This window comes from Salvelinus alpinus, chromosome 24, assembly GCF_045679555.1.
Source record: "Salvelinus alpinus chromosome 24, SLU_Salpinus.1, whole genome shotgun sequence".
NCBI lineage: Eukaryota > Metazoa > Chordata > Actinopteri > Salmoniformes > Salmonidae > Salvelinus > Salvelinus alpinus.
Genome location: NC_092109.1, coordinates 15,046,004 through 15,071,081, shown reverse-complemented (window position 1 = coordinate 15,071,081; position 25,078 = coordinate 15,046,004). Strand labels below are relative to the sequence as shown.

At 45.4% G+C, this 25,078-nt stretch overlaps 1 protein-coding gene across 1 annotated transcript in view; it reads right to left on the bottom strand.

Moving 5' to 3' along the window:
* LOC139552212 (collagen alpha-2(I) chain-like) overlaps nucleotides 1-25,078 on the bottom strand; it is a 149,095-nt gene that overhangs the window by 68,151 nt on the left and 55,866 nt on the right. Inside the window, exons 5-6 of the mRNA XM_071363716.1 lie at nucleotides 16,173-16,307; nucleotides 12,831-12,917 (exon numbers count right to left, since the gene is read on the bottom strand). Of these exons, the coding sequence (XP_071219817.1) occupies nucleotides 12,831-12,917; nucleotides 16,173-16,307 (222 nt within the window). The remainder of the gene's footprint in view (nucleotides 1-12,830; nucleotides 12,918-16,172; nucleotides 16,308-25,078) is intronic.

Below are 25,078 nucleotides of genomic sequence, written 5' to 3'. Positions count from 1 at the left end.
GGAATACTCAGTGTATAGCTTTAACCCTACATCCAGTTTATGACCCATACCTTAGCCCTGCTCTACTTGCTTTACTGCCCAACTTCCCCCTCAGGGAAGCAATGTAAACATGTCTCCAAGTGTGTGTGTGTGTGTGTGTGTGTGTGTGTGTGTGTGTTTGTTTGTAACGCATGTGAGGGTGAACATTGATATTTTCATTGGTAAAACAACTGCACAACCTTCCCTAAAGGCAAACATGCATGTTCCAATGCATAGTGCAATGAAACAGAACCTGCCACGGTTGAACTAATCTCCCCTGTACTCAGTGTTGTAATGGTGAACCTTAACTCAACCAAAGGGGTACTTTAGGTTAATACAGCTCACTGATGATGGTTTTCTGAGCTAAACAACAAAAAACCCTGTGAACATAAGCTATGTTCTGAAACTCCAAAACCACAAGCAGCATTCAAGAGAAAATGAGTAAGTGTGTTAATCACACACACACACAAACAATAAACACACACTTAAACACAACCTACTATCAAGCCAATCCGTTGCACAGTAATTAACATGAAACTGAACTCAGTTAAATCATGATCAAGCTCTCTTTAACAGTGATGCTATTGTGTTCAATACTGTATGTGTATGTTTCCCTCACATCCCAATGTTACTGAACATGCCCTATCTAGGAAATAAACATCTATGGCCCTGTAGCCTAATGTTTATAGTATGGTAATGTTCTCTCACATCCCAATGTTACTGACCATGCCCTATCTAGGACATACACATCTACGGCCCTGTAGTCTTGCCATATTGAGGACCTATGGAGCATAATCACTCTACATCAACCCAATAGAAACATCTGTTTTTAGATGAGGCCCTACCTTCTTCCTCTTTGTCTTTGGTATCCTCCCCCCCCCCACACAGGGTCCAAGTAGTTCAAGTAGCAGGCACCCAAGAACCAAGTGCCATCCAACATGGTAGTGCATGACTGCAGGAAACATGGGTCTTTCTGCTCCCAGTGGTTTCACAATACCCCCAGTCACACACACTCATTGAGGAGGAGGAGAGGCTGGTCCAACACAAATCATACACACACACAGTCCCACACACTTTCCGGATACACGCCAACACACTGATACATCTTACACAGGACAATGTTTATCTTTAATCCTACATCCAGTTTATGACCCACCCACACACTCATATTATAGCACATACCTTAGACCTGCCTACTTGCTTTACAGATTCTGATCCTGCCCAACTTCCCCCTCAGGCAACCTATGTAAACAGGTGTCTCCAAGTGTGTGTGTGTGTGTGTGTGTGCTTGCATGTGAGCATGTGTATGTTTATGCTTGCGTGTCTCTGTGTGCGGGTGTTGATGTTTGCTCGATGAGGGACACAAACACTCAAAACTCAACCAACGATTTACACCCAGCATATATTGGACTCATGCAATACATGTGTTCTAAACTCTGAATGAAGACTCTGTCTACAACATAACTCACTCAAGGCCTAACCAAGTTAGATTGAGGGTAAAAGTAAACATGTGATTATGGACATCCATTGGCACAACAATAGAAAAAGCTGATTTATGGACAACCAAATGTCTCCACTTCAGTGAATCCCTTGACAGACTGCAAGCCACAGCTGAGGGGAAGAAGATGAGGAGGCCCAGCAGGGACTCCCCACTGTTTCCAGAAGTGCACGGTTCTGGTCGACCCCAGGGGCATGGATGGGAGTTTGAGAACGAGGGAAGCCACAGAACCCACATGGATTACATGCTCTGGAGGCAGCAAAACTCTCCCGGCACAAGAGGGAAATATTTACTGGAGAATCTTAGAGGTTCAATTGATTTATATGAGTCGGAGAAAGAGGAGACCTACAGCACATTGAATCATAGGCCGTAACATAGCGAGGACGTTCCCTAACACAGAAATAATTACTTAATGCCTATGGGAACAAAGAAGAACCACACCAATGCAACAATAAGCCATTTTATAGCATGAGTTAAATTTAGAGGGGGAGTTTGAGTTGGGGTGACAGCCCCTCCTGGGGATTCTCTGAGACTGTGCATGTATGAGCAGGGGGTCAGTGGTTTCCTCCCATCCAGCCTAGCTAATAGCTTCCAGAGAACTCTACTGTCTTCAATAGGATAGTATTCCCCATAAAATACTGGCCTGGTGCAGAGCTATGGCTGAGTGGTAACAGTCCCCGCTCTCAACACATGTGCAACCCTGCCGGAAGACCAGGTTCAGTCCCTGACTTGACCCTTCTAACTCCTCATCTGTATCCCTGTTCAATTTCTACTCAGTCTGAATGAAGCATCAATAAAAAAGAACACTGGTCTGGACCTGTTGGAATATGGCTATCCTACAAACCCCCTCAATCTACCTTCGGGACTCCATGACACAGGTATGGATGGGTGAGAGAGGCGGAAAGAGAGGGACAAGCATCGCTTTGCATTTAATGTATGTGATTTATCCTCGGTGCTTATCTCTTGTCATCTAAATGACAGTGTCCGAGAGCATAATTAGAAGTTAAAGTGCTGGGTGGCTCAGGCCACTGACGACAGGCTAACACTGCTGAGGGACAGAGAGATAGAAACAAGGCAAGGCTGTCTCATCCTCCTTCCTTTTCTCTCTGCATTCTCCACCTCCTCCCCTTGCACTACTACCTTGTCCTCTTCTCCTCCGTCTCCTCTCCTCCATCTCCCCTGCTCCTCCATCTTCACCCCCTCCTTTTGCCCTACTTCCTCGTCCATGATATGAACGCCCTCTGTCTGCTGTAATCACCCCACTACAGATTGGAGCCAGTCTAGAAGCATTCAGACTATTGTTTATCACAAGGGTAAATACTTTAATCGCAAACCCTTTGGCTGTAGCATTAAATCAAAAGTTGACGGTACACAGAACCTTCCTGATGAGAGGAAATACACAGGGCAAAAGCCTAAAGCCGTTTTACATTAAAAAAAAAGTAATATAGTTTCCCCTCTTGCGGTGTTTGTTATTTACTAGAGTGGTTTTAGAGTGGGGATGAGTTCCCTTTGGCTTTCCTCTTCAACCTCTTAATCTCATGTTGCCCAAAGGAGAGATGGGTATGTCCCTAATGACAACCTATTCCCTATATGGGCCCTGATCAAACTTAGTACACCATATATTGATAGTGTGTCATTTAGGACACAGACATGATCTCCAGCCCCTTACGTATCCTAGCAAACTCAACCTGGATGGAGGGCTGTTTTGGGTTCTTATATGAATTGAGAGAGTCAAATATGTGTTCCTTCCCTCCTTTATATGAGAGCGCTTGATGTTGGATGGAGGTTGGCTCCGACTTGCCCTGGCTGCTGTGTCATCTATCAGGGGTTCTACGGGGCATCAGAGATAAAATACACTGAGATTTACTTCCGTTCTGTGCTACCCTCTCTAACCTCCTTCCATTTAATGACCAACAAATCATCCCTTACTGAGGTTTCACTATCCTTAGCGTCAACAAATTACAAATCTGTCCGAATAATGAAGCGGGGTATATTGCAAGTGATCGTCATCAATAACAATCCCAGGTATGATGAGAATGAAGATTACAGTGCTAACATAAGCCTGATGATGGATTGCCTTAATGTAAACTATGTACTATATGCCACACCTATCAAACAAACATCGCAAATGCCAAAACTCACTCATGATCAGGCAGGTGAGTATATATAAGAGTGTGCATGCATGTCTTTCAGTGTGTGCGTGTGTGTGTGTGTGTGTGTGTGTGTGTGTGTGTGTGCAGGTTTTATTTGTGGTGGATCTGGCTGATCTTTCAGCAGGGTAGGTAGAATGGAGAGGTAACAGATAATGACTCTAATTATATAATAGGCTTCATCACTACCTCCAATTATTTACCGCATTCTCTGCCTCAGCAGTCGTAAAGCAATTCGGTAGCAGTGACATCCACTTAATCATCCCATCAGAGGCAAAGAACAGCCAAAGGAGAACAAGACCAGCCAACAGATACACAGTACTGTAGTGTACACATTCGGCAGATTAGGGTCGTATTCATTAGTGCATTTCCGTTCAAAACGTAGCAAAAGCAAAACAAGCGTATCTAATTGGACAACGCCAAGTAGTTCCCTCCCTGTTTCAATCAACTTTCTTCTGTTTGGTGCATAATGAATGACCCAGGTCTGATCATCTCTGAGCTGAGCGCTGAGGTGTGTCTGATATATTATGTCAGGTTGGCAGAGCACCATATACCATCATACATGGGTAGGATCTGCAGCGCTGATACACAGGTCACCCATCTACTAAAGCAGGGCCTTGCTAGTGCTGGCTGAAAACATTATTCAAGGTGCCTTGTGTCTGAACGATAAGAAGCCTAACCCGCTCCGCTCGGTCCTTGTCGCTAGGCAACCACACAAACCTTTCTGTGTTTTGCAACTTCATCCCCTCGCCTACTGAACTACGGGGAGAAAGTAAGATTTAGAGGCAAACGTCAGGATCAGGATAATGCGACTGAGGGGGAAAAAGAGAAAAACCCTGGAAAGTGATCTGTGGTATGTATGACAAGGGAGAATGTAGGTCTTGGCTGGCTTTGCAGAGTTTTGGCCGGTAGAGTATGTACATATCTTACGGAGGCATAGAAAAAAACTAGTCTCCATTATCCCATTCATAGCACATTAATATAGGAATCATCATATCCTGACAGGTAGATCTGTAACTAGAGACAATGTATGACTAGACATAGCTTATACACCGAGTATACAAAACACTAAGAACACCTGCTCTTTCCGTGACATAGACTGAACAGGTGAAAGCTATGATCCCTTAAGGATTGTTAAGCCTTGAGACAATTGAGACATAGTGTGTGTGTGTGCCATTCAGAGGGTGAATTGGCAAGACAAACGATTCAAGTGCCTTTGAACGGGGTATGGTAGTAGGTGCCAGGTGCACCTGTTTGTGTCAAGAACTGCAACGATGCTGAGTTTTTCACCCTCGACAGTTTCCCGTCTGTATCAAGAATGGTCGACCACCCAAAGGACATCCAGCCAACTTGACACAACTGTGGGAAGCATTGGAGTCAAGGTGGGCCAGTATCCCTGTGGAACGCTTTCGACACCTTCTAGAGTTCATACCCTGATGAATTGAGGCTGTTCTGAGAGCAAAAAGAGGGGGGGGGTGAAGGTGTTCCTAATGTTTATTATACTCAGTGTACACAGTATGTAGACTAGAAATAGAGGTACAGTAGCATATTAGAGATAGTGATATGTAGATATGTAGACTAGATATAACATATTAGGCCAGAGGTAAGCCCAAAGATAGTGTTTGCGTGTGTGTCCCAGTTAGACAATAACATTCGGAGAACGATATGTTTCTTAGAGCTTTTTTCTTAGTTCCCACAACCTTTTGGTAATGGTGCTAGATAGTTGTTTGGCTTTGGAAAATTCTCAGCACATTTAAGGAACTTGACAACAAAACATGTTGGTAATGTTCTCGGAACGTTCTCTAACAGGTTTGACATTGGTAATGTTATCAAATAATTTAGAGAACATTAAGAAACAATGTTCTTCTGTGGGAATGTCAGTACTTCAGCATAACGTTTCCTACAGGTTTCTTCATGGTTCTATTTAAAGTCATGTTTTCGCATTGTTCCGAGAATGTTAAGAAACAACATTTTTCTGTTGGAATTTCAGTACTTCAACATACGGTTTCCTACAAGTTTCTTCAAATTGTTCTGAGAATGTTGAGAAAAATTTCCATACAAACCAAAAGAAAACTATAGTAACGTTCAGAGAACGTTCTAAGAATGTTATTTAAAATACACTACATGACCAAAAGTGTGTGGACACCTGCTCGAACATCTGTCGAACATCTCATTCCAAAATCATGGGCATTAATATGAAGTTGGTCCGAACCATAAAAAACAGCCCCAGACCATTATTCCTCTGACCTCCTCCCTATAGGCTGTCTCATCGTTGTTGGTGATCAGGCCTACTACTGTAGTGTAGTGTCGTCAGCAAACTTAATGATGGTGTTGGAGTCGTGCTTGGCCACGCAGTCGTGGGTGAACAGGGAGTACAGGAGGGGACTAAGCACGCACCCCTGAGGGGCCCCCGTGTTGAGGATCAGCGTGGCAGATGTGTTGTTGCCTACCTTTACCACCTCGGGGCGGCCCGTCCGGACGTCCAGGATCCAGTTGCAGAGGGAGGTGTTTAGTCCCAGGGTCCTCACACACCTGTGTATGTGCCTGTATGCTGTGTCTACAAGCCCAAGGGCACTCTTTCTCTCTCATGTCTGCCAGACTGAATTTTTTTCAACTTAATCAGTAGCAGAACTAACTGACCTTACATTTTAGGGACTCGGATCAGTGACATCATGCATTCCATGGTGGTAGCACAATATTCACACAGTGCATCTGTAAGTTAGTTATTTGTGCATGACCAACATGGATTAGAGTAAGGAAACGTACACACGAATTTACTAACCCCACAGCGTTAGAGGGATTTCTACTTTTACAAACCAAACTTAAAGATCAAGTCATTCAGATCTATTCAGTATATACACGGCTTCTGTGATAAAATCACAACACTTTTTCTGTTGTTGCTTAAAATCCTTACCTGAAATACAAACGGCTCAATGCCGAGCCCAAACTAAACTAGGCTATGCAAAGACATGAAAATGCTAGCTGGGTAAAGTCATTTAAAAAAGGGAAAAAACGCCGCCAAACGTATCTTTATAGAGAATACTGTACAGTATGAAAGCGGTGGCTTTACACAGTCATGGAAAGTGTCAAATAAATGATGGATATTATTTTCCACTCATGTCTTGACAGTTGAAAGAAATAATTTATAAAAGATTCTTCCCAAGAGATTTGAGGGGAAAACACAGTTGGGTTGTACGACCCTGTATATTGTGTAATATTTCTTAACCGCAGAAATGTGTCCATGTTTCTCTCTGACAGATGTAGCCTTAGGGACAAAGTGTTAGCTAGATCTAAACCATTTATAATACCACATGGCTTCCAGCCTGTTGGACTGGAACTTGTCTGCCACAAAACGTTGCTGGCATTAGGCACTCACCACACACACACACACAACACCCACGCACGCAACACACAGACACACGCAGACGCACACACACATAAACATTGTCATGCACCGTCAAGCAGAAATTGTGAGGCATGTAATCCTAAACACAACAGGCAAAACTTAAAAATTAGGATTGCATCCCCGCTTGGGACTAGAACAGTAGTGAAGTTGTGAACAACTCACAGTGACACAATGGGAAACTCCAATTCAAGAGTCTCAGACTGATGTTTGCTGATGTTAAGAACGGGCGGGGTTATGAAGGTTCAAAACCATCAGCTAATGTTAAAACTCCTTGCTTTGGTTTTTAGTAATGATGTCTTTACCCAAGGTCCCTGACCTCCAGGACTTTTTCATTTTTTAGGGTGCATTGTGGGAGTTGATGATTAACTAGGGAGCAGCTCAGGGAGCACCTGTCAAGAGAGCCGAGGTCCCAGACGGAACATGCATCAAAGCCAGGAACAGCAACAACAGAACAGGCCCCGACAATCACAGACCACAGAGGCCTCGGCTTCAAAGAGCGGAGAGAACAGAGAGGCAGGCAGACCTTGGTCAAAGAAAAAACAGATGATGGTAATGTGGGTTCTGTCCCAAATGGCACCCTATTCCCTATATAGTGCACTACTACTATGGGCCGTGGTCAAAAGGAGTGCACTATGTAGGGAATAGGGCGCCATATGGAACTCTTACAGGTTTTAGGGCTGGAGCCTTCAACATGTGCTGCCTTAGAAGCAGTGGAGGCTGCTGATGGAAGGACGGCTCATAATAATGGCTGAAACGGAGTAGATGGAATGGCTGTATTTGATACCATTCCACCAATTCCACTCCAGCCATTACTACCAGCCCGTCCTCGCCAATTAAGGTGCCACCAACCTCCTGTGCTTAGAAGTAACATTCCTTCTAGCAGAAAGCCAAGAGGGGAGGAAGTGTAGTAGATGTAGTTGGCATGGTAACGCTGTTCTGCTGACTTCAGTTAGTGCCAGGTGCAGCGGGTGGAGACAAAACATGGCATAGCATGATTTTAAATGTTTTTGAAAGTTTTATTCTTACACGGGTAATCTGCAGTTCAAACAATAACAAAGTGCTTAACCAGACACTGTTTCTGTAAACAGTTGAGGGATGGGGCTAAAGAAATGAGCCACTCTCAAATTTATAGACAAACTGACCATCCATGATATCAAAATTATACAGAAGTTTTAATCATGTTTTGAGGCTATATAGTGCTTGTTTACAATTACATTGTTTACAAAAAAAGGAGTAAAACAAGTTTATATTGTAGGTTCTGATGAGACATTTCAAACTTATAATCTTCAAGAATCAATTAATATACACTACCGGTCAAAAGTTATTAATAATAATTCCTAATAATTCAAGGGTTTTTCTTTATTTTTTACTATTTTCCACATTGTAGAATAATAGTGAAGACATCAAAACTATGAAATAACACATATGGTTTCACCTACCACAGCATTCTGCAGAGATACGCCATCCCATCTGGCTTAGTGGGACTATCATTTGTTTTTCAACAGGACAATGACCCAACACACATCCAGGCTGTGTAAGGGCTATTTGACCAAGAAGGAGAGTGATGGAGTGCTGCATCAGATGACCTGGCCTCCACAATCACCCGACCTCAACCCAATTGAGATGGTTTGGGATGAGCTGGACCGCAGAGTGAAGGAAAAGCAGCCAACAAGTGCTCAACATAAGTGGGAACTCCTTCAAGACTGTTGGAAAAGCATTCCAGGGGAAGCTGGTTGAGAGAATGCCAAGAGTGTGTAAAGCTGTCATCAAGGCAAAGGGTGGGTACTTTGAAGAATCTAAAATCTAAAATATATTTTGATTTGTTTAACACTTTTTTGGTTACTACATGATTCCATGTCTTTTTTCATTGTTTTGATGTCTTCACTATTATTCTACAATGTAGAAAATAGTAAAAATAAAGAAAAACCTTTGAATGAGTAGGTGTGTCCAAAATGTTGACTTGCACTGTACAAAAAAGACATGGTTACTATTTGTCTGATGCCATTTCATTTGCTCCATTCCAGCCATTATTATGAGCCGTCCGCCCCTTCGCACTGGGGTGAATGTAGCACGTATTGATGGTTTATCAGCTGGTGATAATCTAGTGCCATCGATGGTTTTAATAGGCCCCTTGTTATTTGATTATATTCCAGTACATTCTTCATGCTACCCATTAGCCTATTCATTGTCAAATAATGAAAGGTGAAAACTGATAACAAGCTACTGTTTGTTTTTCCCCGGATGAGTTGATGCGCTGATTTGGGCCATCAGTTGATTGACTGCTGATTGAACAACTTGTTGAACAGCTGATTTCACCACCCACATTGTTGCAATTCGCACCCACCCTGTCTCTTTAATCATGCGACAATAACCGTGTTCGAATGCTCATACTAACCGCACTAACCATACTTTTTGTGACGTAAATTGAGAATGTAGATGTGGACATCCGCCAGGCTCTGGAGGGAACCCGCTCCCACTACCTGTCCTCCTGAGCGCATCTACATTCCCATGGGGATAAGGGATTGGTGGCTGACCTGGGCAAACACCGCTATCGTCGCTGGACATATTGGGATCACCCGTACTATACAATCACCCTGTGAAAAGTATTTAGTGGCCAACCTTGGCGCAGGACGTTATATGCTACGTTCTGTGTGTGCCCAAACTAAGTCTCCCCAGCACGCTCCAGCAGGAAAACTCCTTCCCGTGCCTCAGCGTCCCTGGTCTCATCTGTCCATTGACTTTGTTACCGCTCTCCCCTCTGATGGTTTCACCACCATTCTTGTGGTTGTGGACAGATTTTCCAAATCATGCCGGTTTATTCCTCTCTCTGGTCTCCCTACCACTCTCCAGGTTGCTGAGGCACCAGGAGGTCTTCAGGAGGTCTTCCGGCACTATGGCCTTTCGGAGGGCCTTGTCTCCGACCGTGGCCCCAAATTCACGTCACTGGTATGGAGAGCTTTCATGGAGAAACTGAGGGGTCACAGTCAGCCTCACTTCCAGGTACCGGCCTCAGTCCAACGGGCAGGTGGAGAGGAGGAACCAGGAGCTGGGGAGATTCCTGAGGAGTCACTGCCAGGACAGGCAGGGGGAGTGGGCCCGATTCCTTCTCTGGACGGAATACGCCCAGAATGCATTACTTCACTCCTACACCAGGCTTACTCCCTTTGTGTGTCCTGGGTTATCAGCCGGCCCTGGCTCCTAGTCAGACTGAGGCCCCTGCGGTGGATGACTGGTTCCGGCACGCAGAGGAGGTTTGGCGTGATGCTTATGTGAGGCTCCAGCATGCCGTCTGTCGCCAGAAAGAGCAGGTGGATCGCCACCGCAGTGAGGAGTCCGTGTTCCATCCTGGTGATCGCGTCTGGCTCTCCACCAGGAACCTACCACTCCGCCTGCCCTGCAAGAAGCTGAGCCCCCAGTTTGTGGGGCCGTTCAAGGTTCTCCGGAGGGTCAACGAGGTGACGTATAGGTTACAGCTACCCAGTGACTACCGTATCTCACCTTCGTTTTGTCTCCCTTCTCAGGCCGGTGGTTCCTGGTCCCCTGGCTGATGCTGACCCAAGTATAGACCATATTGCCAAGTATAGACCATATTGTTTCCTACAGGTTATAGAAAAGAGCAAAAGCTCTGAACTCTTAGTTCTGAACCCAGTCCTACCTACCTACAGGTTACAGAAAACTCTACTGTGCTACAGTCTGCAAAAACACGAGTAAGAACTACAGTCAGCAAAAATACTACAGTCTGCATAAACACTACAGTAATTACTAAAGTACATACTACTCTCTTTTACTACATTATTTATACTATAGTAAACGAAATACTACAGTCAATACTACAGTATTTTATTTATAAACATACACAGCAACAACATAGACACATACAAAAAATTCACAACACTTCCCCTGCCCAGACCCACCTACTTCAATCTGCAAAAACACTACAGTGTGGGTAGTACACTTATTAGCCTATTAAATCACTGTCCTGCACAAATCAATGAACCACCACGTGTTCTCTCCCAGCTTCATGGTTTGAAAGAGGTGCCTAATTCCAGTCCATATAATAGGCATAGCCGAATCACAGATACCATCCTATATTTAAGAGTCATGCCCCCCGGCACTGCCCCTTTTTTTGCGCGCTGTCGGGACCACCATTGGAGTGGTATGAATTGTTAGTTGGGCCATGGGGTGGGGCTTTCCAATGTGTTGTTTCTGGGGCTGTTGGAACCGAATCTGTTGTATTTATACCCAGCTTAAGGTACAATGTAGATACGGTACTGCATTGTATATCATATAAACACCGCTTCCAGCTGCCCCTTGGTGGCGAATGTAAATATTCATTCAAATCCTTCTGCTGCAGGATTATCGAAATGGGTCAAATTAAGATCTGACATAGTTGTGATATACTGTAATTCTTAGGATCCAAGTGAAAATGATTTAGGCAATTTATGTGGTCCCGTGTGGCTCAGTTGGTAGAGCATGGCGCTTGCAACGCCAGGGTTGTGGGTTCATTCCCCACGGGGGGACCAGGATGAATATGTATGAACTTTCCAATTTGTAAGTCGCTCTGGATAAGAGCGTCTGCTAAATGACTTAAATGTAAATGTTAAATGTATGTATGTAGGATGAATTGTTGAGATAAGATCTCCTTGTGTTCCCATATATGCACATTTTAATTCCCCCCCCTGATGCATTTGTTATTCATCATAACGCTTACACAGAGTGTACAAAACATTATGAACACCTGCTCTTTCCTTGACAGACTGACTGGTGAAAGCTATGATCCCTTATTGATGTCACTTGTTAAATCCACTTCAGTCAGTGTAGATGAAGGGGAGGAGACAGATTAAATAATAATTGATTAACCTTGAGACAATTGAGACATGGATTGTGTATGTGTTCCATTCAGAAGGTGAATGGGCAAGACAAAAGAATATTGAAGTGCCTTTGAACAGAGTATAGTAGTAGGTGCCAGGCGCAGCAGTTTGTGGCAAGAACTGCTGGATTTTTCATGCTCAACAGTTTCCTGTGTGTATCAAGAATGGTCCACCACCCTAAGGACATCCAGCCAACTTGACACAACTATGGGAAGCATTGGAGTCAACATGGGCCAGCATCCCTGTGGAACGGTTTCAACACCTTGTAGAGTCCATGCCCTGATGAATTGAGACTGTTCTGAAGTCAAAAGGGGGGATGCAACTCAATATTAAGAAGGTGTTCCTAATGTTTTGTTCACTCAGTGTATAATGCTTTCAGTGTGCCTATAATCTTAAAACGCAAGCAGGCACGCATGCACACACATGTGCACACACAGACAGCAGTCAGCCAAGGTCAAGCAGGGCTGGTTGGGGCCTCAGACCCACAATGCTAATTAACCACAGTCCTCCCTGTCTATGATGGAACAAAACAGAACAATCGTGTTTATAATGAGACAAATGAAAAACCAGGGCAGGTCTGGCTGTGGCTGCCGCTACAGCTGGGGCCTATTCTAAAATCTACACCGTGTAGCCTATACTGCTGGCCAGATGCAACAAAGTGCATCCCGTGCCAAGCCAAGCCCAAGAGAAGCCCCACATCTGTGAATCCAGACACAGGGCTGTTTCTCTCTAAATCATGGCAGGTAAAACAGCATAGTGCATTTGCCAGGTCCCCGTTTACAAGAAAGGTTTCTAACCTCAAGGGTATTTTCCTGGTTAAATAAAGGTTTAAATACATAAATACATAAATACATTTGGCAGGATTTAGGATAGAGCATCATACTCACAGTCTCCCCCACCTCCACATCCAAGAAAGAGGAATCCTTGGATCGCTCTAACAGGTCTTCCAGGTCATTTGAGGACAGCAGGAGCTCCTGGGTGGAATGAGAGAACATTTAAACAGTACAGTGGAAAATGAATGAACAAGGAAACACCCTGGCAACGTCTCAAATTGCACCCGGTCAAAGGTCGTGCACGACACAGGGAATAGGGTGCCATTTGGGACACAACAACTCAAGAGAAATTAAATTAATCAACTGGATCAAACCACAGAAGGAGTGCCACTTGTTGATCCTCGTTTGATATTATCACAGGGTGCTGTACAGGGAGACTTTCGACAGGGTCTTAACTCCTGGAGTCTGTGTGTCTGCACACAGCCCTCTGACAGACACCTGGCCCCCTTTAACTCCAGCACACTATAGTACTTCTACCATCAACATTACCTCAATCTTTCCTAAGCGTTCCCCTCTCCCTCCCTTTATGTTGTTTAAGGCCCAGTGCAGTCAAAATTATGTTTTTCCTGTGTTTTATATCATATTGTGCAACACCTGATGAAACTAACACTGTAAAAGTGTTGAGAAATAGTTTTTGGGATAAATCGCCTCTAGCCTCTGTTCTGTTGGCGAATGTGCAAATGCAGGTAAACAAACTGGACGAGCACCGCTCGAGACTTTCCTATCAACAGAACATTAAGATCCGTAATATACTATACTATTCATGGTAGAACAAGGACATGGATAATATACATCTAGCTGGTTTTTCTATGCATTGGCAGGACAGAGCGGCAGAGTCCGGTAAGATCAGTGGTGGCGGTGTGAGTCTCTTTAATACCAGCAGCTGGTGCGCAATCTCTGATATTAAGGAAGTCTCGAGGTTCTGTTCACCTGAGTTAGAATACCTCATGATAAGCTGTCGACCATACATTGTAGAGCATGTATTTTTCTTAGCTGTCTATTTACCACCACAAACTGACGCTGGCATTAAGACCGCACTCAACGAGCTGTATAGGGCCATAAGCAAACAAGACAATGCTCATCCAGAGGTCGGCGCTCATAGTGGCCGGTGATTTTTATGCAGGGAAACTGAAATCCGTTTTAACTCATTTCTACCAGTATGTCACCCGTGCAACTATGTACTTCACACACAGAGACTCATACAACGCTCTCCCCTGCCCTCCACGTTCCGGGATTCATCCGATGACATTGAGGAGTTTACCACATCAGTCACCGAATTCATTTATAACTGCATTCACGACGTTGTCTCCACAGTGACCAAACCAGAAGCCATGAATTACAGGCAACATTTGCACTGAGCTAAAGGCTAGAGCTGCCACTTTCAAGGAGCAAGACACTAATCCGGACACTTATAAGAAATCCCGCTACGCCTTCTGACGAACCATCAAACAGGCAAAGCGTCAATACAGGACTAAGATTGAATCCTACTACACCAGCTCTGACGCTCATTGGATGTGGCAGGGCTTGTAAACTATCACGGATTACAAAGGGAAACCCAGACGAGAGCTGCCCAGTGAAACGAGCCTTGCTCGCTTCGAGGCAAGCAACACTGAACCATGATTGAGAGCACCAGCTGTTCCGGACGACTGTATGATCACGCTCTCCGTAACCAATGTTAGACCTTTAAACAGGTTAACATTCACAAGGCCTCAGACAGATTACCAGGATGCGTACTCAGAGCATGCGCTGATCAGCTGGCAAGTGTCTTCACTGACATTTTCAAACTCTCTCTGACCCAATCTGTAATACCTACATGTTTCAAGCAAACCACCATGGTCCCAGTGCCTAAGAATGCCACGGTAACCTGTCTAAATGACTACCGCCCCGTAGCACTCACATCTGTAGCCATGAAATGCTTTGAAAAGCTGGTCATGGCTCACATCAACACCATTATCCCAGAAACCTTGGACCCACTCCAATTCTCATACCGCCCCAACAGATTCACAGATGACACAATCTCTATTGCACTCCACACTTCCCTTTCCCACCTGGACAAAAAGAACACACTCATTGACTACAGCTCAGCATTCAACACCATAGTGCCCTCCAAGCTCACTAAGTTAAGAACCCTGGGACTGAATAGCTCCCTCTTCAACTGGATCCTGGACTTCCTGACTGGCCGCCTGACTGGCCGTGGTGAGGGTAGGCAACAACCCATCCACCACGCTGACCCTCAACACGGGGGCATGTGCTCAGTCCCATCCTGTACTCCCAGTTCACTCACGACTGCAAAGCCACACACGACTCCAACACCATCATTAAGTTTGCAGACGACACGGCGGTGGTAGGCCTGATCAAAAAACACGATGAGACAGCCTATAGGCAGGAGGTCAGAGACCTGGCAGTGTGGTGCCAGGACAACAACCTCTCCCTCAACGTGGGCAAGACAAAGGAGCTTATCGTGGACTACAGGAAACGGAGGGCCGAACACGCCCCCATTCACATTAATGGGGCTGTAGTAGAGCGGGTCAAGAGCTCCAAGCTCCTCGGTGTCCACATCACTAAAGACCTATCATGTTCCAAACACACCAACACAGTCGTGAAGAGGGCATGACAACGCTTCTTCCCCCTCAGGAGGCTGAACAGATTTGGGATGGGCCCTCAGATCCTCAAAAAAGTTATACAGCTGCACCATTGAGAGCATCTTGACTGGCTGCATCACTGCTTGGAATGGTAACTGCTCTGCATTTGACTGCAAGGTGCTACAGAGGGTAGTGCAGCACATCACTGGGGCCGAACCCCCAGCAGGACCTCTATACCAGGCGGTGTCTGATGAAGGCCCAAAAAATTGTCAAAACCACCCAAGTCATAGAATGTTCTCTCCACTACCGCACGGCAAGCGGTACCAGAGCGCCAAGTCTGTGACCAAACTGCACCTGAACAGCTTCTACCCCCAAGACATAAGACTGCTGAACAGTTAATCAAATGGTTACCCAGACAAGTTACTTTGACCCCCTTTTATTTATTTATCTTCATTGTTTTGCACTGACTCCCTTGCACTGGCTGTATGCACACTCACTAGACTCTACCCACACACTCACACATACTACACTGGCACTCCAACACACACACACAGACACACGCTGCTGCTACTCTGTTTATTATATATCCTAATTGCCTAGTCACTTTTACCCCTACCCACACGTACATATTGTATTACCTCAATTACCTCAACTACCTCATACCCATGCACATGGACTCGGTACTGGTACTCCTCGTTTATTTAGCAAATATTTGCCTTGCTTTTTAACTCTGCATGGCTGTATTTGGTGCATGTGACCAATACAATTTGATTTGATTTGTGAACGTTACTGTGAGTTGAGAGCTGCAGCATACCTCCATGGTGTGGTCGGTCCGTGGTGAGCGGGGGGGCTTGGAGGCAGCCCCCCCACACTGGACAGGGTGGAGAGTGCAGTGGTGGTGGGCGGCGTCTGGGTCGCCCATCAGGAACGTCAGCTGTCGGAGTTGGCCCTGTGGAGACAGAGCCGTCAAACACACTAACCTAACATCCCAGAGGTCACAAAAGGTCACCGTGTGCAGACAGAATCCCCAGATGACCCTTCCTCAGTCAGGGTCTCTGAGACACTGAGACAAATATGACCGACAGACTGGAGAGACATCTACAGACATCGATCTACGCAAGATAGTTTTCTACTGCCCCCAAGCTACTGTATGTTTAGAAGTGTGAGTCAGCGTGTGTGGTTAAATGTTACACATTATACCTAAAAAGCAAGATGGAAATTGCTCCATTTGCCGCAGACAAAGAGCACCAGAGGTCATTCGTCTTTTTTGAAGAATGTAAACATTTTGCATTCAGTGTAAAATGCAAATGTTTCTGTGTTTTAGCTACAGACTCAGACCACACATTCCTTAAGTTTACACATCAAACTTTTAACGATGACAAAATCCGACTTATAATTACAGAGCCAAACCAAGCAAAGAACTTTATCGCTTGAAATATGGACTCAATAATTCTGTTGAAAACTTGCACTGCCCGAGAGAATGAGAGGGAAGCAAATATATATATAGAGAAAGAGTGTGTGTGTGTGTGTCTTTTTTGGATCCTAATGTGCCATGACTAAACTAATATGTGTTGTAGACTAAACTAAATGAACCAATGTAGAAATGAAAATGTATACGTCTGAGTGTCTGAGTGTGTTGGATGGGGTCCTGGAAGGGCACTGGGCTCTCTACGGCTCTCTGTCTTAACTTCCCGGTGCATTAACATTTCCACCCACTTTACCACGTAGACTAGCACTCTCCTTATCCACCCACTTTATCACCTAGACTAGCACTCTCCTTATCCACCCACTTTATCACCTAGACTAGCACTCTCCTTATCCACCCACTTTACCACCTAGACTAGCACTCTCCTTATCCACCCACTTTACCACCTAGACTAGCACTCTCCTTATCCACCCACTTTATCACCTAGACTAGCACTCTCCTTATCCATCCACTTTATCACCTAGACTAGCACTCTCCTTATCCACCCACTTTACCACCTAGACTAGCACTCTCCTTATCCACCCACTTTACCACCTAGACTAGCACTCTCCTTATCCACCCACTTTATCACCTAGACTAGCACTCTCCTTATCCACTCACTTTATCACCTAGACTAGCACTCTCCTTATCCACCCACTTTACCACCTAGACTAGCACTCTCCTTATCCACTCACTTTATCACCTAGACAAGCACTCTCCTTATCCAACCACTTTACCACCTAGACTAGCACTCTCCTTATCCACTCACTTTATCACCTAGACTAGCACTCTCCTTATCCACCCACTTTACCACCTAGACTAGCACTCTCCTTATCCATCCACTTTACCACCTAGACTAGCACTCTCCTTATCCATCCACTTTACCACCTAGACTAGCACTCTCCTTATCCACCCACTTTATCACCGAGACTAGCACTCTCCTTATCCACCCACTTTACCACCTAGACTAGCACTCTCCTTATCCACCCACTTTATCACCTAGACTAGCATTCTCCTTATCCACCCACTTTACCACCTAGACTAGCACTCTCCTTATCCACCCACTTTATCACCTAGACTAGCACTCTCCTTATCCACCCACTTTACCACCTAGACTAGCACTCTCCTTATCCACCCACTTTATCACCTAGACTAGCACTCTCCTTATCCACCCACTTTACCACCTAGACTAGCACTCTCCTTATCCACCCACTTTATCACCTAGACTAGCACTCTCCTTATCCATCCACTTTATCACCTAGACTAGCAATCTCCTTATCCACCCACTTTATCACCTAGACTAGCACTCTCCTTATCCACCCACTTTATCACCTAGACTAGCACTCTCCTTATCCACCCACTTTATCACCTAGACTAGCACTCTCCTTATCCACCCACTTTACCACCTAGACTAGCACTCTCCTTATCCACCCACTTTACCACCTAGACAAGCACTCTCCTTATCCACCCACTTTACCACCTAGACTAGCACTCTCCTTATCCACCCACTTTACCACCTAGACTAGCACTCTCCTTATCCACCCACTTTATCACCTAGACTAGCACTCTCCTTATCCACCCACTTTATCACCTAGACTAGCACTCTCCTTATCCACCCACTTTATCACCTAGACTAGCACTCTCCTTATCCACCCACTTTATCACCTAGACTAGTACTCTCCTTATCCACCCACTTTATCACCTAGACTAGCACTCTCCTTATCCACCCACTTTACCACCTAGACTAGCACTCTCCTTATCCACCCACTTTATATCCTAGACTAGCACTCTCCTTATCCACCCACTTTATCACCTAGACTAACACTCTCCTTATCCACCCACTTTACCACCTAGACTAGCACTCTCCTTATCCACCCACTTTATCACCTAGACTAGCACTCTCCTTATCCGACCACTTTACCACCTAGACTAGCACTCTCCTTATCCACCCACTTTATCACCTAGACTAGCACTCTCCTTATCCACCCACTTTACCACCTAGACTAGCACTCTCCTTATCCACCCACTTTATCACCTAGACTAGCACTCTCCTTATCCACCCACTTTATCACCTAGACTAGCACTCTCCTTATCCACCCACTTTATCACCTAGACTAGCACTCTCCTTATCCACCCACTTTACCACCTAGACTAGCACTCTCCTTATCCACCCACTTTACCACCTAGACTAGCACTCTCCTTATCCACCCACTTTATCACCTAGACTAGCACTCTCCTTATCCACCCACTTTACCACCTAGACTAGCACTCTCCTTATCCACCCACTTTATCACCTAGACAAGCACTCTCTTTATCCATCCACTTTACCACCTAGACTAGCACTCTCCTTATCCACCCACTTTACCACCTAGACTAGCACTCTCCTTATCCACCCACTTTACCACCTAGACTAGCACTCTCCTTATCCACTCACTTTATCACCTAGACTAGCACTCTCCTTATCCACCCACTTTACCACCTAGACTAGCACTCTCCTTATCCACTCACTTTATCACCTAGACTAGCACTCTCCTTATCCAACCACTTTACCACCTAGACTAGCACTCTCCTTATCCACTCACTTTATCACCTAGACTAGCACTCTCCTTATCCACCCACTTTACCACCTAGACTAACACTCTCCTTATCCACCCACTTTACCACCTAGACTAGCACTCTCCTTATCCACCCACTTTATCACCTAGACTAGCACTCTCCTTATCCACCCACTTTACCACCTAGACTAGCACTCTCCTTATCCACCCACTTTATCACCTAGACTAGCACTCTCCTTATCCACCCACTTTACCACCTAGACTAGCACTCTCCTTATCCACCCACTTTATCACCTAGACTAGCACTCTCCTTATCCACCCACTTTACCACCTAGACTAGCACTCTCCTTATCCACCCACTTTATCACCTAGACTAGCACTCTCCTTATCCACCCACTTTATCACCTAGACTAGCACTCTCCTTATCCACCCACTTTACCACCTAGACTAGCACTCTCCTTATCCACCCACTTTATCAGCTAGACTAGCACTCTCCTTATCCACCCACTTTACCACCTAGACTAGCACTCTCCTTATCCACCCACTTTATCACCTAGACTAGCACTCTCCTTATCCACCCACTTTACCACCTAGACTAGCACTCTCCTTATCCACCCACTTTATCACCTAGACTAGCACTCTCCTTATCCACCCACTTTATCACCTAGACTAGCACTCTCCTTATCCACCCACTTTATCACCTAGACTAGCACTCTCCTTATCCACCCACTTTACCACCTAGACTAGCACTCTCCTTATCCACCCACTTTACCACCTAGACTAGCACTCTCCTTATCCACCCACTTTATCACCTAGACTAGCACTCTCCTTATCCACCCACTTTACCACCTAGACTAGCACTCTCCTTATCCACCCACTTTATCACCTAGACAAGCACTCTCTTTATCCATCCACTTTACCACCTAGACTAGCACTCTCCTTATCCACCCACTTTACCACCTAGACTAGCACTCTCCTTATCCACCCACTTTACCACCTAGACTAGCACTCTCCTTATCCACTCACTTTATCACCTAGACTAGCACTCTCCTTATCCACCCACTTTACCACCTAGACTAGCACTCTCCTTATCCACTCACTTTATCACCTAGACTAGCACTCTCCTTATCCAACCACTTTACCACCTAGACTAGCACTCTCCTTATCCACTCACTTTATCACCTAGACTAGCACTCTCCTTATCCACCCACTTTACCACCTAGACTAGCACTCTCCTTATCCATCCACTTTACCACCTAGACTAGTACTCTCCTTATCCATCCACTTTACCACCTAGACTAGCACTCTCCTTATCCACCCACTTTATCACCTAGACTAGCACTCTCCTTATACACCCACTTTACCACCTAGACTAGCACTCTCCTTATCCACCCACTTTATCACCTAGACTAGCACTCTCCTTATCCACCCACTTTACCACCTAGACTAGCACTCTCCTTATCCACCCACTTTATCACCTAGACTAGCACTCTCCTTATCCACCCACTTTACCACCTAGACTAGCACTCTCCTTATCCACTCACTTTATCACCTAGACTAGCACTCTCCTTATCCAACCACTACCACCTAGACTAGCACTCTCCTTATCCACTCACTTTATCACCTAGACTAGCACTCTCCTTATCCACCCACTTTACCACCTAGACTAGCACTCTCCTTATCCATCCACTTTACCACCTAGACTAGTACTCTCCTTATCCATCCACTTTACCACCTAGACTAGCACTCTCCTTATCCACCCACTTTATCACCTAGACTAGCACTCTCCTTATCAACCCACTTTACCACCTAGACTAGCACTCTCCTTATCCACCCACTTTATCACCTAGACTAGCACTCTCCTTATCCACCCACTTTACCACCTAGACTAGCACTCTCCTTATCCACCCACTTTATCACCTAGACTAGCACTCTCCTTATCCACCCACTTTACCACCTAGACTAGCACTCTCCTTATCCACCCACTTTATCACCTAGACTAGCACTCTCCTTATCCATCCACTTTATCACCTAGACTAGCACTCTCCTTATCCACCCACTTTATCACCTAGACTAGCACTCTCCTTATCCACCCACTTTACCACCTAGACTAGCACTCTCCTTATCCACCCACTTTATCACCTAGACTAGCACTCTCCTTATCCACCCACTTTACCACCTAGACTAGCACTCTCCTTATCCACCCACTTTATCACCTAGACTAGCACTCTCCTTATCCATCCACTTTATCACCTAGACTAGCACTCTCCTTATCCACTCCACTTTATCACCTAGACTAGCACTCTCCTTATCCACCCACTTTATCACCTAGACTAGCACTCTCCTTATCCACCCACTTTACCACCTAGACTAGCACTCTCCTTATCCACCCACTTTATCACCTAGACTAGCACTCTCCTTATCCACCCACTTTATCACCTAGACTAGCACTCTCCTTATCCACCCACTTTACCACCTAGACTAGCACTCTCCTTATCCACCCACTTTATCACCTAGACTAGCACTCTCCTTATCCACCCACTTTACCACCTAGACTAGCACTCTCCTTATCCACCCACTTTACCACCTAGACTAGCACTCTCCTTATCCACCCACTTTACCACCTAGACGAGCACTCTTCCTTATCCACCCACTTTACCACCTAGACTAGCACTCTCCTTATCCACCCACTTTACCACCTAGACTAGCACTCTCCTTATCCACCCACTTTACCACCTAGACTAGCACTCTCCTTATCCACCCACTTTACCACCTAGACTAGCACTCTCCTTATCCATCCACTTTACCACCTAGACTAGTACTCTCCTTATCCATCCACTTTACCACCTAGACTAGCACTCTCCTTATCCACCCACTTTACCACCTAGACTAGCACTCTCCTTATCCATCCACTTTACCACCTAGACTAGTACTCTCCTTATCCATCCACTTTACCACCTAGACTAGTACTCTCCTTATCCATCCACTTTACCACCTAGACTAGCACTCTCCTTATCCATCCACTTTATCACCTAGACTAGCACTCTCCTTATCCACCCACTTTACCACCTAGACTAGCACTCTCCTTATCCACCCACTTTATCAGCTAGACTAGCACTCTCCTTATCCACCCACTTTACCACCTAGACTAGCACTCTCCTTATCCACCCACTTTATCACCTAGACTAGCACTCTCCTTATCCACCCACTTTACCACCTAGACTAGCACTCTCCTTATCCACCCACTTTATCACCTAGACTAGCACTCTCCTTATCCACCCACTTTATCACCTAGACTAGCACTCTCCTTATCCACCCACTTTATCACCTAGACTAGCACTCTCCTTATCCACCCACTTTACCACCTAGACTAGCACTCTCCTTATCCACCCACTTTACCACCTAGACTAGCACTCTCCTTATCCACCCACTTTATCACCTAGACTAGCACTCTCCTTATCCACCCACTTTACCACCTAGACTAGCACTCTCCTTATCCACCCACTTTATCACCTAGACAAGCACTCTCTTTATCCATCCACTTTACCACCTAGACTAGCACTCTCCTTATCCACCCACTTTACCACCTAGACTAGCACTCTCCTTATCCACCCACTTTACCACCTAGACTAGCACTCTCCTTATCCACTCACTTTATCACCTAGACTAGCACTCTCCTTATCCACCCACTTTACCACCTAGACTAGCACTCTCCTTATCCACTCACTTTATCACCTAGACTAGCACTCTCCTTATCCAACCACTTTACCACCTAGACTAGCACTCTCCTTATCCACTCACTTTATCACCTAGACTAGCACTCTCCTTATCCACCCACTTTACCACCTAGACTAGCACTCTCCTTATCCATCCACTTTACCACCTAGACTAGTACTCTCCTTATCCATCCACTTTACCACCTAGACTAGCACTCTCCTTATCCACCCACTTTATCACCTAGACTAGCACTCTCCTTATACACCCACTTTACCACCTAGACTAGCACTCTCCTTATCCACCCACTTTATCACCTAGACTAGCACTCTCCTTATCCACCCACTTTACCACCTAGACTAGCACTCTCCTTATCCACCCACTTTATCACCTAGACTAGCACTCTCCTTATCCACCCACTTTACCACCTAGACTAGCACTCTCCTTATCCACTCACTTTATCACCTAGACTAGCACTCTCCTTATCCAACCACTACCACCTAGACTAGCACTCTCCTTATCCACTCACTTTATCACCTAGACTAGCACTCTCCTTATCCACCCACTTTACCACCTAGACTAGCACTCTCCTTATCCATCCACTTTACCACCTAGACTAGTACTCTCCTTATCCATCCACTTTACCACCTAGACTAGCACTCTCCTTATCCACCCACTTTATCACCTAGACTAGCACTCTCCTTATCAACCCACTTTACCACCTAGACTAGCACTCTCCTTATCCACCCACTTTATCACCTAGACTAGCACTCTCCTTATCCACCCACTTTACCACCTAGACTAGCACTCTCCTTATCCACCCACTTTATCACCTAGACTAGCACTCTCCTTATCCACCCACTTTACCACCTAGACTAGCACTCTCCTTATCCACCCACTTTATCACCTAGACTAGCACTCTCCTTATCCACCCACTTTACCACCTAGACTAGCACTCTCCTTATCCACCCACTTTATCACCTAGACTAGCACTCTCCTTATCCACCCACTTTACCACCTAGACTAGCACTCTCCTTATCCACCCACTTTATCACCTAGACTAGCACTCTCCTTATCCACCCACTTTACCACCTAGACTAGCACTCTCCTTATCCACCCACTTTATCACCTAGACTAGCACTCTCCTTATCCACCCACTTTATCACCTAGACTAGCACTCTCCTTATCCACCCACTTTACCACCTAGACTAGCACTCTCCTTATCCACCCACTTTATCACCTAGACTAGCACTCTCCTTATCCACCCACTTTATCACCTAGACTAGCACTCTCCTTATCCACCCACTTTACCACCTAGACTAGCACTCTCCTTATCCACCCACTTTATCACCTAGACTAGCACTCTCCTTATCCACCCACTTTACCACCTAGACTAGCACTCTCCTTATCCACCCACTTTACCACCTAGACTAGCACTCTCCTTATCCACCCACTTTATCACCTAGACTAGCACTCTCCTTATCCACCCACTTTACCACCTAGACTAGCACTCTCCTTATCCACCCACTTTATCACCTAGACTAGCACTCTCCTTATCCACCCACTTTACCACCTAGACTAGCACTCTCCTTATCCACCCACTTTATCACCTAGACTAGCACTCTCCTTATCCACCCACTTTACCACCTAGACTAGCACTCTCCTTATCCACTCACTTTATCACCTAGACTAGCACTCTCCTTATCCACCCACTTTACCACCTAGACTAGCACTCTCCTTATCCACTCACTTTATCACCTAGACTAGCACTCTCCTTATCCACCCACTTTACCACCTAGACTAGCACTCTCCTTATCCACCCACTTTATCACCTAGACTAGCACTCTCCTTATCCACCCACTTTACCACCTAGACTAGCACTCTCCTTATCCACCCACTTTATCACCTAGACTAGCACTCTCCTTATCCACCCACTTTACCACCTAGACTAGCACTCTCCTTATCCACCCACTTTATCACCTAGAC